Consider the following 15,068-nt stretch of genomic DNA (forward strand, 5'->3'; position numbering starts at 1 on the left):
TAAAATATTCCACAATTATACCTGTTGAGAGAGGCAATCCACAAAACCAAGCCATGCATGTCAGGACTTTAAGGCCCTAGTTCAGTTCTCAGGATTGTATTTGCAGTGAGCAAACCTGGGAGATGAAGTAACATCTTTCCACAGACAAACGTCAGGCTTGATACCACTCCACAGAAAAGGGATATATTTCCCAAGCACAGTGTTGTAATATGACCTCTTCTGTAATATGACCCAGTGCATGTGCATGCCCATACTCACCTGTTGCACCTGTGGAACTTGGAGAACATGGGGAACCAGCACCATTGTTATGGTTTACAATATAAGGTTTACATTTGTATCTACAAGTATATGCTCCACTGTTTTTAGCCTTACTTCGATATTTAAATACATTCAATACTCAATACCCATCTTACTTATCCCAACTTCCCCACTCATCACCTGCTTGGCTAGATTTCAAACTCTCATACTTTTCAGGAAGGGCTTCTTAGAACTACATTTGCTGTGCTCTTCTTTGTATATTTGAAAATATCTCTCTGCAACTTGTGTAATTGTCTATGAGTTTGGCTTTAAATTCTGGATTTAAAATTATAGGGTCACATTTTCTTTCCCTGAGGACTTTGCAGATACTGCCCATTGTCCTCCAGCACAGGAGACTGCAACTAGGTAGTCTAACATCAGAATGAATTTTCCTGCAATAGATGCTTTGATTTTTTTGTGTGTAAATGCCCATATGCTTTTTTCAATATCTTTGAAGTCTATTAACACCAAATGTGTTTCAGTGCTAAGCAGTCGGTATCAGTTTTGCCTGAAATGGTGTGTTCCTTCAGTCTGTAAATCCAAGATTGTCTTTATTTCAGTAAAATGTCCTAGTGTTATAATTTTGAATGTTTTTATTTTTCCTGTTCCATTTGCCATGTTCTCTTTAGAGTTGCCCAGAATACTTAGTTTGGACCTCTGTTATTCTGATTCCATTTTTATCATTCTCCTTTTTTAATGCTTTATTATTATCCATTTTATTTTCAATTTTATTATTTGTGTCCCTAAAAGTATTTTAGAAGTATTATTTCTTCTTGTTTTTAATGTAGTATTCCTTTCTGTGCAGCTACATATTTTTCTTCTACTTTTTTTCAAGTTCTACCAACCCAGTTTCTTATCTTTTATACTGCTTATCATTTATTCCTTAAGCTTTTGTATCTCTTTCTTGAACAACTTTATTTTTCCTGAGAGATCTTATTATTTTTTATTTCATTTCATGGAAAACTTTAAGCGTTTTTCTGGTGTGTGTTTTTCACTTGGCTTTTGTTTTCACATCCCTTCCTACTTCTTTTGTTAGAGTATCTTTGCATGAGCCCCTGCTAGTGGCTCTTTGTTGTGTGTTAGTGTTTAAATGAATAATGGACGGGGAGGGTGAAGTCAGGGGAATGATTTAGGGTGGCTGCGTTTGAATTTCAGTTTATTGTCTTTGAGTGTGTTCTCACCAGCACTGCTCTGAGCAGCCATTTCAGCTTCTGCCTGGTGAGAAGTCTCCTGTGCTTACTGTAAAGTCCAATATGACACAGATATTTTTGTGTAATGAATTAGCTTTCAAATCTCTTCATCTGGCCAAGATAAGCAGCTGCAGGGTGACTTGCCATTCATGTTCCTATTTATCCTGATACATCAATAGCCTTGTTTCCAGGATGACTTGTCTGCAACTTTCCTTGTTCCACTCACCCTGGCCACACCTTCTGCCAATCTATGGCAGCAAGGAGGACTCAAGAAACATCCCCGAGCCTGCCCAGGCACCTGCTCTTACTGTTTCAAGCAAGTATACATGACTTATTTTGGTGAACATTGTGCTCTACCCAAGATGGCTGAAGGCAAGTAACCTCACTCAGCCTTTTATTAAATACTTCATCTTATCTAATTTCTACTGAATTAAGCAGCCCTCCCAACCTTATATGGGGTGGAAGTGGAGTGATGACTTGTGGCATGGGGTTATGAGTACTTCTTTTGTGGATTATGGAGTCTGCATGTCTTGTCCTGGGTCCAGATTGGTCTTTAATTGCTAAAAGTTAAGATAAATCCATTTAGCAAATCCTCTCTCCTGACACCCTGACTTTTAAGTTTGTTCTCTTGCTAAGAGGTTGACTACCTGCCCTTTCCTTCCATGAGATGATAAACTCATGACTCCTTCTGGAAGAGAAGATACAAGAAAATATGACTCAAAAGGAGAAAATTCAAAGCTCCGTCAATTTAATAGTTGTGAAAATGTAATCTCATTTATGTACCCATGTTCTGATAAAAACAGCTTCTTTTTGTATATGTTGTTTCTCCCCTTTATTATTCACCTAAAATTATATCAAAGACATTGTTCCTATGAATATAGTCATATATCATTGTTTTAAAACACTACATAGAATTTCATTATATAAACTTCTATTGATATTTGAATTATTTACATTTTCAATACTATAGGAATGCAGTAGTATCCTTACATACTCATTTTGGTCTCATCTCCATCCATTTCCTTATTCTAAATTTTAAGAGGAGGAGTTGCTGGGTGCAAAGGTTACCCCTTTTTCAAGTTAAAATATATTTTCAGCTATTCAGGAGGCTGGGGCAAGAGAATTGCTTGAACCCGGGAGGCGGAGGTTGCAGTGAGCCGAGATCATGCCACTGCACTCCAGCCTGGGCCTCCAGCCTGGGTGACAGAGCAAGACTCCATCTCCAAATATATTTTACCAAACTTATGACCATAAAAGTTATCCCAACTTAAGTTCCCATATCAGTAATGAGAAAGTCAATTTTCTAATGCCCATACTCACACTGGTTATTATAATTATTTTCAAGCTTTACCAATCTGATGGCTGAAAAAATCATAGAGCTGTTTGAAAGTGCTTATTCTCATCAGAATTGAATGATTGTTCTAAAGAGCCTTTACCTACCAAGTGAATAAAACATATTAACCAGTATTTTTGCATTTGATTTTTTAACATTGAATCTTTGATTCTTCTGAAGTTTACATTGGCATTACAGAAATAAGGCAAAAAGCTGGGTACTCATTTTTCAATGTTATAAGAGGGCAAAGGATTATCTAGAACAGTGGTCTGTAAACCCTTGTCTGCTAGTCAAATCTGATATACTACCTATTTTTGTCAATAAAGTTTTATTGCAACACAGCCATGCTCATTCTTTATATATATTGTCTATGACTGCTTTTGTGTTATAATGGGCAAAGTTGAGTAGCTGCAATAGAGACTGTGTGACTTGCAAACCCTAAAATATTTACTCTCTGGGCATTTACAGAAAAAATTGCCAATTTCTGATCTAAGAAATGTACTTAGTTCCTTCCTCTCACTGGTTAATACAGATAAAAGACTCCAGATTTAGTGAAATTACAAGTTAACTTGTACCTTTCTCTGGTAGAGATACAAGTCATTCTCTCCAATAGAAAAGACAATCTTGAAGATTATAGTTTATGGCTTAGTTTTGTCTTTAACCAGTACTGTTTTTAACCTTGAAATTGTATCTTAACATTGCCCATAAACACCTAACTTCTCAAGTGCTCTTTGGACTGGTTTTAACATCATATTGGCTCCCTCATACATTAATGAGTTTAAAAAATCTTCAACTTGCATTTATTTTATATTTATATGAATCATAATTTTGCCTTTTATAAAATTATATTTTTATAGGTATGAACTAGAAATCCAGCTTCTTACGGTTTTTTTTTTCCAAATTGCCAGCCATTTGCTTCCAAAACATTCATAGAATAATACATCACTCTCCCCATCTATCTAATTGTTATATATGTGGATTGAATACAAGATAACTAATTAGAGAATATAATTTGCATATTGATTATAGATTTAAAGGTTCACAGATACAGCTATACAAAAAAGTAACACATTCTTTTTCTATAACTCAACTAAATTTAACTGCTTAAGCCTCAAGTCTGCTTATTGGCAGAAGACAAAAGAGATTACTCCAGTTAAACTCAGCCACTTCAGGTTTTCCCAGTCATTTCAGATTTAGACTCATTTAATACTGAAATTTTCACCAAGGAGACATGCACCTTTCCGGGTGCTTGGAGGAGACACGGCTGGCCTGCAGTCACCTGCTCACCCAGACTGGCCTCTGTTCTGAGATAAGAAGGACTTGCTGGCCCTCAGCACAGTCATTCCTAACACTGGATATGCATAAATATCCACAGCCCCTCCAGGACTAGGTCACAACACTGTCCCTTCCTCATCCTGACAGCCAGGCTTCTTCAGGCCCCAGCCCTCCTCTGTTAATGTCTGCCAGGAAATGGGGAAAGCTGCATTTGCCTCTCATGCTCCTTTGGGACTCTAGAAAAGCTGTCAGGCTCTCACTGCCTCTTACTGCCTCTGACATTGTCACCTCTTTTTTCCTGCCATGATGCCTGGGGGAAGTTTCAACTCCCCCCACCTGCTCTCCAATGCCCACCACCACCACTATACGGAGAATTGAGTCTGGGAGCAAGGTTAGGAAGACTGACAACCTCACATTTATTATTCTCCTCTCCACCTCTCCTCCTTTAGTCCAGGCAATCCAAGAATGGGATAGTCTAGGGCTTCATCTATTCTCTTTTCATTCTACTGTTTTGTTCATAATTTTAGGTTCTGATTCATTCAAGCCTTAAGGAAAAAGTTTTGGTTTTCCAGAATAACCCTGCTATAAATTTTATATTATTTATTTATTCATCTATTTATTGATTGATTGATTTTCGGAGGTGTTGTTTCACTATTTTGCCCAGGCTGTCCTTGAACTCCTGGGCTCAAGCAATCCTCCTGCCTCAGCCTCCTGAGTAGCTGGGACTATAGGTGCATGCTACTGTGCAAAGCCCTGCTATAAATTTTAAAAGCCCGTTTTGGAACTTAAAAACCCATTTAGCTGTTCCTGTATTCTGAGTAATTCCTCCCCTGAAGTAACATACCACATGCTTACTGTCAAGTTGGGGAGGGGTGTGGACAGGGGGACTTCCCTTAACCCCTTGATATCAATCTTTTTTTCCTGAAATTTTTGTTTTATGTTATGTAGATAACTATTGGTTATAACACATCTAAAAATGGAACTAGCACTTTGCATAAGGAAAAGCTCTTTGGTGTTTATCATAAATACCAGGGGCATCAGAGGTGATGAAGACTGTCTAAGAAGCATCCTGCTAGTGATATGTTCATTGATAATAATAAGGAAAGAAAGGTCATAAGTAATATGGAAAAGGTATAATTGTGGATTTGCTTGGTAATATTGAGATCTTACATGGATTCCTTTATTATTATAAAAATATACCTATTATTGAAATATTTCCAGTAAAAATAACTTTGTCAAGTTTGAAAATCTTCTAATACAGTAGATTAGAAGGGTGGTCATTCTTGCTGATCTTCTAACTTGGACTAGTTTTTATGGTGTGGTCTAACTCTTTGGCAGATGACCAAAAAAGTACAGATGATGGAAGCTGATATTGAATGTGGGGGCAGAGATAAACAGTTTCCGGTTTATCCTGGCTTCTTCTCCTGAATGTGGTGGGACTGTTTCTAGTCTCCTTTCTATAATTTCTACTGTACAACTTGGGTGGTGCACAGAACTGTGACACCTACAAGCCTAAAGGTTTGAGAAGCCTTTGGTGAGAAGTGTATTAAAGGAATGCCTAGTGTTGGTAAGTTTTCTGCTGGGGATGCCACATAAATAGATACCTTTACCCCAAACTTCTCCCACCACCTCCACAGGCAGCAGACTTACCAAAAAGTCTTCACTGCTTCTGGAACAATACTGAGCAGATTAATATTTTTTTTTCACCTGGTTCACTTTTAACCTTTAGAGTTCATCCGTATGGTGTTACAGGAGCTCATTCTCACTATAAACTAAAAATAAAATCCTACTCTAACTGAACAGACCCCCTCTTGGCCAAGGGGACCCAAGAAAAACCTTAAAAACTGAATTCCTGGCCATAAATGGAAGGAAAGTCGAATAGCCTCCTCATTATTTGCCCTCCGTTTTGGAGTTCATACACAGCTGAGCAGCATTAATGTTCAAATAGAGATCATAAGACTCACGAAACAGACTCTTTGTGGCAATAAGATACCAAATTATAAACAAGACCTAATGCCATGTAAGGCAAGGGTTAAGTCATTCCTGCAGGCTACCAATCTTGCTACATAGCATCCTTATCTTAATTTAAAACATTCCTTTCTGCTGACTCTAAGTTCTAGATAGAGCCTTACTCCTTTAATCTATTGCAAATTAAAGAATCTCCAAACCTACCTGTACCTGTAAGTCCCTGCTTCAAGATATCCTGCCCTTTCGGACCAAACCAATATACACCTTCCATGTATTGATTTATGTCTTTGCCTGTAACTCCTGCCTCCCTAAAATGTATAAAACCAAACTGTGATCCAACTACCTTGGGACCACTTATTCAAGGCTTCTTCTGTTTGTATTTTCCCTGGGCCACTGTCACTCATATTGGCTCAGAATAAGCCTATTTACCTATATAACAAACCTGCACATGTATACCTGAACCTAAAATTAAAAAAAAAAAAAGGAGTGAGTTTCATATTTCAAGAGATGCTTTTTTGGAGGTGCTCTGAGGGACTTGATGACAGAGAAAACTTTCAATAATAAGTCTATAAAATACACAAGGTAATAGAAACAATTATCCATTTAAAAAATGCTATTCTGGGCCGGGTGCTGTGGCTCACACCTGCAATACTAGTACTTTGGGAGGCCGAGGTGGGTGGATCAACTGAGGTCAGGAGTTCGAGACCAGCCTGGCCAACATGGCGAAACTCCGACTCTACTAAAAATAACAAAAATTAGCTGGGTATCGTGGTGGGTGCCTGTTACCCCAGCAACTCAGGAGGCTAAGGCAGGAGAATTGCTTGAACCCAGGAGGTGGAGGTTTCAGTGAGCTGAGATCGTGCCATTGCACTCCAGCCTGGGGGACAGGGCGAGACTCCACCTCAAAAAAAAAAAAAAAAAAAAAAAGCTATTCTGCCTTTAAAAAGAATAACATTTTGTAATTTCAAACAACATGAATTAGCTTGAAGGATGTTAAGTGAAATAAGCCAGGTACAGAAAGACAAATACTGGATGATCTCACTTATTTCTAGAATTTAAAAAGTTGAACTCATAGAAGAAAAAAGTAGAATGGTAGTTGCCAGAGGCTAAAAGTAAAAGTGAGTAGACAGTTGTTGGTCACAGTGTACAAGTTTCGTTAGATAGAAGGAATATGTTTTTGATTATACATATACATTATAAATTATACATTAATAATTATCCCACAATATATACATGTATCAAAACATCACACTGTATACCATAAATACATAAAATTATTATTTATCAATTAAAATTTAGAAAATTAGAATTTAAAAAATCAAAAAGCCAAAACAAAACAAAAATAAAATATTTTATGGAGTTTGGTTTTTCCATCAATATCACTTTGGAGGGGGATGGGTAAGAAAAGAGAAGAAATGATGAGGAGTGGTTCAGAATTTTCTGCCCCAACATTAGTCTTAGAATGTTCAGCAGTGATAGCAAAGAGGCCTTTTGAACTTTCAGTAGAATACCAGCCAGCGCTGTTATCGTTTGTACCATCTACTCTATCTAGATGGTGTATTTTGACCACTCCTCTTCCTACTTTATACCATGAAGATACTGCTGTTTCTACTGCTCCCTCCAGCTCTGCCCCAACATTCTATATCAACTTCCATCATCTATAATTTTTTGGTCATTTGCCAAAAAGTTAGACCACACCATAAAAATTAGTCGAAGTTAGAAAATTAGCAAGAATGACCATGCTTAACTGGTTTAAGTTGCTTTTATATCTGTTTACAAGTAAGCTAGCAAACAATGAGTTTGCCTGTGTCCAGATTCCAGCCTGCATACCCCTGACCCTCACCCCCAGCCACTTGCTCCCACAGGGACCTTGGGGTGGTTCAGGTTATCCTGGCAGCCAAAGCCCCAACAGTTGCCCCTTCCTGCCTTTGTTTAATGGGGGCTTCTCTGTGGCCCTGAAACCTGCCAGGTATTAATGAGCACCCCCACCACTTCCCGTTCCTTTAAGGGCTTTAGAGTCAGGCAGTGGAGGTGACTGGCAAGTCACGCAACCTTCTGAGCCTTATTTCCTCATCTATAAAATTATTATAGGATGATAGTAACACCTACCTTATAAGATAAGGATTAAAAGAATGCAAATGTTTCACAGCGTTTCTGGAAACACTCCGTAAGTATGGGCTATTGGAGTGTGTGTGTGTGTGCATGTTCTCCCAAGGTTCAGCTGAGATTTATACAATCACAGGATACTTTCCAGGCTATTGTTTGTGTAAACCGCACTGACTGAAACAGAAATAACCCCAATCTCTGCTAAAATCTGGGGAAACACTCCTAAACATTTTAGACATATATAGATTTTAAAAGATACTCAATATTGTAAGTCTTACAATACTTATTATTAAATGTCCAAAATTTACCCTAAGGTTCCTATTCTTTGAGGAAAACAAACCCAAAGGCAAAGGGAATAATCTTTTCTAAGTAAAGTGTGGCAAAATAACATTCTGTCAGGTATTAAAGCAACTCTTAATTGCTAGAGAATTCCCGATCTTTGAAGCAAGTTCTCAGCAAAGATATTAAATTGCTGCCAAGGGTTTAGACATTTAACTTTCAAGAATTTAGATTGATGATGATGATTATTTCAATACTGTTGCTTATCTACCCAGCAGATTTCCCCCTGAAAGCCAAAGGGCTTAACAAAACCAGAAAGCTGGCCACAAATTGCCACGGTGAGGCAGCCCTAAGGCCCTGAACGAGATGCTTCCCTATGGAGCAGCAGGAACCCCTGCAGGGAAGTGAACAGCAGCCCCCTTCACCTGGTAAGGCTACTCTGTGCCAGAATTCGCAGGTTAACAGCAGCTGTGAAAGAACCTGGAAGCCTCCACAGGACAAATCTGCTGCAGGGAAGGGCCCAGCTTCGGTTGGCCATTCCATTCTGCTCGAGTCCAGTTTGTCTGGGCTCCAAGAGCTAAGGGTACTGAATCTCCACTCATTTGTTTGCTTCCTCCTTGCCTTAAGAAGGCCATGGAGCATTCTCTGGACTGAAATCCACCCCACGAAATGCTGAGGGCCTTACCCTTCATAGGTAAATAAAATGTGAGACAGACACTTGAGTTTATCTTCTAATGGAGCTGTGTGAGTTTGGGCAAATCACTGAACCCCTTAGTTCCTTCATCTGCAATTACAAAGGCCTGGGTTAGATCTCTAATGTCCCTGTTAGCTTAAAAGTCTATGTTTCTAAGTTGACTGCAAAAAGAGAATGAAATACACATAAAGAAAATAAAAAACTTGTTTGATGAAATGTTGCCCCATGGTTGAAGAGTCACGAAGAGTGAATCAAGTCACAATTTCACAAGTCTAATTATAAATAAACTCAACTTTATTCCATTCACACAGTCTTCAACTTTAAAAGATAAAAGATAACTTACTGGTGATTCGATGTCCTCTAGGAGTAAAACAGAACAGCGTTCACATTTCAGCAGAGTTTGGGCCCGATGCATTATTTTCTTGACAATTTTCTCCAGGTCAGTCTGTTCTTCAAAGAGGTCATTAACCACCTCTAGCAAAGCCTAGAAAAGATGAAATAGATGTATATAGGTGGATGTAAAACTGAAAAAAAGTTGCTTTTCTTCTTAAAATTTAATCTTTGCTTTAATAAAATACAGTAAATCTTTTTGTGTAGCTAATTTTAAAAAATTTTATGATTGTTTTGACATATTTTTATCTCTCAATTTTAGAACACATGCTTAAACTGCAAAATACAACTTGAGAATAGAGCTAGTTCTTGTAACAGGTGTGAAGATAAGTAATTCAAAACCTAAGCTATTGGAACTCTAGATTATTTTGAGTCTTAAAGGATGCTGATTATAGGGGTCACTTGAGAGGCAGGTGTAACCAAGGCAGCTATAACCCTTGTTTCTCTTGACTATAGATTAGCCTTCTTCCTTACCAAAATTGTTTGGTAAAATGTTGAAAATTACTAATGAGCACCAGAGAATACCCCTTCCCTCTTCACTGTTGATCTTCATTACAGATTAACTTCCCTCTTACTCTTCTCACACAAGAACTCCATAGCCATAACATTGCCTTAAGATGGAATGTTAAATATACTCTTTAAAATTGGAAAGAAAATGAAAACCAGCTATGAAGAAAACAAGCTGTATAGAAAAGAAAACAAACTGTAACTAATTATATTGCTATAACTCATACACCGGCCTTGTATAGAAAATGCTGAAACCCTATTAAATTTCTTTACTTTGTACCTGTAGAAGCAGGAGCTTAACTTTTAACTTTGAAACATTTACCCCATTTCTCTGGAGTCTGCATCTCCCAGATTGGCCATTCCCAGCTTTTCACTTGAATAAACTCTTTAAAACTAGATTCTGATTATTAATATTTCAGTTTGACACAGGGATCATATAACCATTAGCTACAGGCATTTCCACTTTTCTGTAGTAATTTTTCTGCAATGCAACTACGTACAAACCCAATATTTTGGCCGGGCGCAGTGGCTCATGCCTATAATCCCAGCACTTTGGGAGGCCAAGGAGGGTGGATCACAAAGTCAGGAGTTTGAGACCAGCCTGGCTAATACGGTGAAACCCCAACTCTACTAAAAATACAAAAAAAATTAGCCAGGCATGGTGGCATGTTCCCGTAGTCCCAGCTACTCTGGAGGCTGAGGCAGAATTGCTTGAACCCAGGGAGCAGAGGTTGCCACTGCACTCCAGTCTGGACAACAGAGTGAGACTCTTTCTAAAAAACAAACAAACAAAAAAACAAACAACAACAAAAAAACAAAACCAAAAAACATTTTATAAATAACGAATACCTCCAAAGCACATGGATTTCAGAAACTTACAAAGCAGCTTTTCCTCACTGTCAGGAAGAAACAGATTCTTGGTCAAACTTGAGACATTTTCACTAATACACATCCCTTACATAACTCTGAAAGAATTAGAGAGGTGAATGCTAATTAAGGTTCAGATTCTTAAATATATATATATATATATAAAAAGATATGTAATTTACATTTAGTCTTTGCTAAATGTAAATACATAAATTACATATATAATATAAATATATATAATATATACATACCCTTCATATATATAAAATATATATACCCTCCATATATATAAATATATATATACACACATACATATATACCCTCCTTAATTCCTCTACCCAAGACGAAATACTGCTTTATCCCAAACTGTCCAGAAGAACATTTAGATATTTATATATCAGGAAAGAAAACACTTAATTTTTTTTAAAACAGCAGAATGAAAAGCACACGACTTAGAAAAAAATCTTAAGCTCTAACTTGAAAACTGTGTACTTATTTAAAAATTAAATTGTAGTAACCCGTGGTTTTCTCTAGCTAAGAAATTAGCTGCAATTTTTTTGCATTGAAATAATGTTTGTTTGCTCAGGTCAGGTATGGATTTGTGAAAAATAAAAAATAAATAATAAACAATATTTGTTTGGAATTTTTAATGGCATGGATGTTTCCAGAGATTTAAGATTAGTAGGTTACGTACAGGTGGTAGACATTATGCTTCTCTCAGAGAGCAATCAGAAAATTACATAGTCAGTGAATTGCCCAGAGGGCACTTGATTCAACAGAATGTAGAAAGAGGTGCAATCTCAAGTCTGACCTCTCACAAAAGGATTTCATGAATTGTCAAATTCACATCTATTCATCATGGTGCTGATCATCATCTCAGGGACATGACTAATTTTCAACTTCAGTAATGAATTTGATTTGTCCTGAAATTATTTGAAATGTGACAATTTCTTCTCTGAATCTATTCAGGTAAAAAAGCATTTGAGTAGCTGGGCGTGGTGGCTCATGCCAATAATCCCAGCACTTTGGGAGGCCAAGGCAGGCAGATCACATGAGGCCATGAGTTCTAGAGCAGCCTGGGCAACATGGTGAAACCCCGTCTCTACTAAAAATACAAAAAAATTAGCCAGGTGTGGTAGTGCATGCCTGTAGTCCCAGCTACTCAGGAGGCTGAGGCAGGAGAATCACTTGAACCTCGGAGGCGGAAGTTGCAGTGAGCTGAGATCACGCCACTGCACTACAGCCTGGATGACAGAGTGAGACTCCATCTCAAAAAAAAAAAAGAAAGAAAAGAAAAGAAAAAACATTTGAATGAGTTAAGAAATCCATGAAATGAGTCCAGTTCAATGAGCAATTGAAAGAGGACCAAATATCCTGGGTAGGGTTATTGAAACCGCCATTGCAAAATTATAACTGGGCTGACCTAACCAGCTCCATCTTGCTTCTAATCTCCCAACTGTCCTTGTTCATTTCTGGGCATAGGCTGAACTAACTTTGGGAGGAACACAGTTTATAGTTTATTGTTTAAAACAAAGATGACAATAGCCCTTTCCCAAACAAACCCCCTTCTTCCCTGGGGACTAGAATGCCTTCGTAGGACTAACAAATTAGCCACAAGATCAGAAATTATGGCTTAGGAGTCATACAGCTGACTCTTCCTAAACTGCTTCTCAGATCAGTGCTTGAGATATTTTGCAGACCCTGTACCTGATGGATCAGCTGGCACCACCCAGATCGATAAATTGGCTCATCTGATCTTGTGACCCCCCGCATCCATGAGCTAACTCAGGGCAAGAGGACAGTTTCAATTCCCTATGATTTCATCTCCAACCCAACCAATCAGCATTCCCTACTCACTGGCCTTCCCCCACCCACCAAATTATCCTTAAAAACTCTGATCCAGGGAGACTGATTTGAGTAATAATAAAACTCTGGTGTCTGGCACAGCTGACCCTGTGTGAATTACTCTTTCTCTTTTGCAATTCCCCTGTCTTGAGAAATCAGCTTTGTCTAGGCAGCAGGCAAAGTGAACCCACTGGGTGGTTATATTATCTCTAAAGAAAGACTGAACAGAGCTAAGGACCATATTGCTCCATGATCCCAAAGCAAACAGGAACATCAAAAGGTGAAAAAACTTTTAAGTGAATCTTGATATTTGGCATTTGGACAGCAAATCTCTGTAAGGGGTCAATGAACAATAATTCCATGTTTAGACATTAAAAATGAGACAATTGTCTCAGTAATTACAAGCAAAAAGCCCTGTTATTAATGGGGAAAACATTATTTCTTTAATCATCTAGACTATTTCTTCAGATGGATCATATTAACTGAACAATTATTTAACTTTTCAATTTGTTGTGATTGCATGGAGAGAGCCTCTGGGATCCATATACAATAACATTTATCTCAGAGGAAAAATTAATTGTGCCTTGAGTCTTGCACTGACAAATCAAATTATAGTAATTTTATTGTTTCTAATTTAAAACTGCTTTATTAATGAGTGATGGAAGTTTTACAAATAACAATGCAGACTAGCTCCAGGATAGGAGAAAAAGAGAAGAAAATCTAGGATAATATCTGTTAGGCCTCTGAGCCCAAGCTAAGTCATCATATCCCCTGTGACTTGCAAGTATACATCCAGATGGTCTGAAGCAACTGAAGATCCACAAAAGAAGTGAAAATAGCCTTAACTGATGACATTCCGCCATTGTGATTTGTTCCTGCCCCACCCTAACTGATACGATATATTCTCCCCTGCCCTTAAGAAGGTACTTTGTAATATTCTCCCCCGCCCTTAAGAATGTACTTTGTATGCCTATCCCAAACCTATAAGAAACAATGATAATCCCACTACCCTTTGCTGACTCCTTTTTCAGACTCAGCCTGCCTGCACCCAGGTGAAATAAACAGCCTTGTTGCTCACACAAAGCCTGTTGGTGGACTCTCTTCACACGGACGTGTGTGACAATATCCAATTCAACAGATAATGGAAGTATTTTACACAGTTGAATAGGCCCTGCTTCTTGATGTCACTTGCCTTCCAGGAAATGAGTATCTGCATTTTGTCCCTCCTTCTAGTGACCTTCTTTTGCTCCTGGACGTGTCCTTGGAGCTTTCCATTCTCTTATCTACATATTCTTCCCTAAATTAACCCAGCTAGATCCCTGGCTTTAAATAGCCTTTATATGCTGCTGGTTCCCAAATCTTAATCTCCAGTCCTGACATCTTCCCAGAGCTTTAGACTCCTGTATCCAACTGTTTACTTGCCAGCTGTGCCAGCCAAGAGTCTCTTTCACTCATTTCCCATATCAGCAAGCCCCCACAGATTTCACCACTGATTTTGGAGGAAATCTGTCACTTCTCACTGCCCTAGTCCCAGCCATATTATTTTTTGACTTCAATACAGTTCTTTCCTAAGTCCTCTCACTGCTCCAGCCTTCTCCCTCCCTCCCCAGCCAGTTTATTGTCTCCAGGGAGGCCAGAGTGAACTCTATTAAAAGTAAGTCAGACTCAGCTCAAAATCATCTAATGGCTTTCCATTGCACTCAGAATGAAAGCCAAAGCCCTTGCCATGCCCACAGGCTTTTCTACCATCTGGCCTGCCTCCACGTCCTCATTTTATTTTTTTTCCCTTTCACTCTTCCCCTTTCTCTCTGCTCTCTAAACACACTGACCAAGCTTTCTCCTGCCCCAGGTCCTTTGTGTTTGGTATTCCACAGCCAGAAATGCTCTCCGCAGACCTTTGCGTGGCTTTGCTCCTTCTTTTCATTCAAGTTTCTGCTTATAGATCATCTCCTTATACAGACCTTTTTGATAACCCTCTAAAATAAACATCCTCCCGACCCAGCCTTCCTCAACCCTTTATCCCTTTATCTCACTTTATTTTTCCTTGCAGTATTTATCGCTACCTATACTATGCAATTTAAAAAAATTGTTTTCTTATCTAATATGTATTGTTCTCATGAATAGTAAGTTCCATAAGGGCAGGGATTTGGATAGACAGCATGTGAAGGGAACTACATAATCAATACTTGTTGAATGAATAAATTAATTGTGCCATACACAAGAATGCAAAGATTAATCATATATGAAGCTTCACTTAAGGAGTTCAAAATGTAGTTGGAGAGGCGGGCCCTCCTTAAATATCATAATACAGTGTGAT

At 38.3% G+C, this 15,068-nt stretch overlaps 1 protein-coding gene across 1 annotated transcript in view; it reads right to left on the bottom strand.

The window, feature by feature from the left end:
- The window catches only part of PDE11A (phosphodiesterase 11A), a 429,725-nt gene that overhangs the window by 254,732 nt on the left and 159,925 nt on the right, over nt 1–15,068 (bottom strand). Inside the window, exon 4 of the mRNA XM_009443807.4 lies at nt 9,486–9,626. Coding sequence (XP_009442082.1) covers nt 9,486–9,626 — 141 coding nt within the window. The remainder of the gene's footprint in view (nt 1–9,485; nt 9,627–15,068) is intronic.

This window comes from Pan troglodytes, chromosome 13 (genome assembly GCF_028858775.2).
Source record: "Pan troglodytes isolate AG18354 chromosome 13, NHGRI_mPanTro3-v2.0_pri, whole genome shotgun sequence".
NCBI classification, from domain to species: Eukaryota; Metazoa; Chordata; class Mammalia; order Primates; family Hominidae; genus Pan; species Pan troglodytes.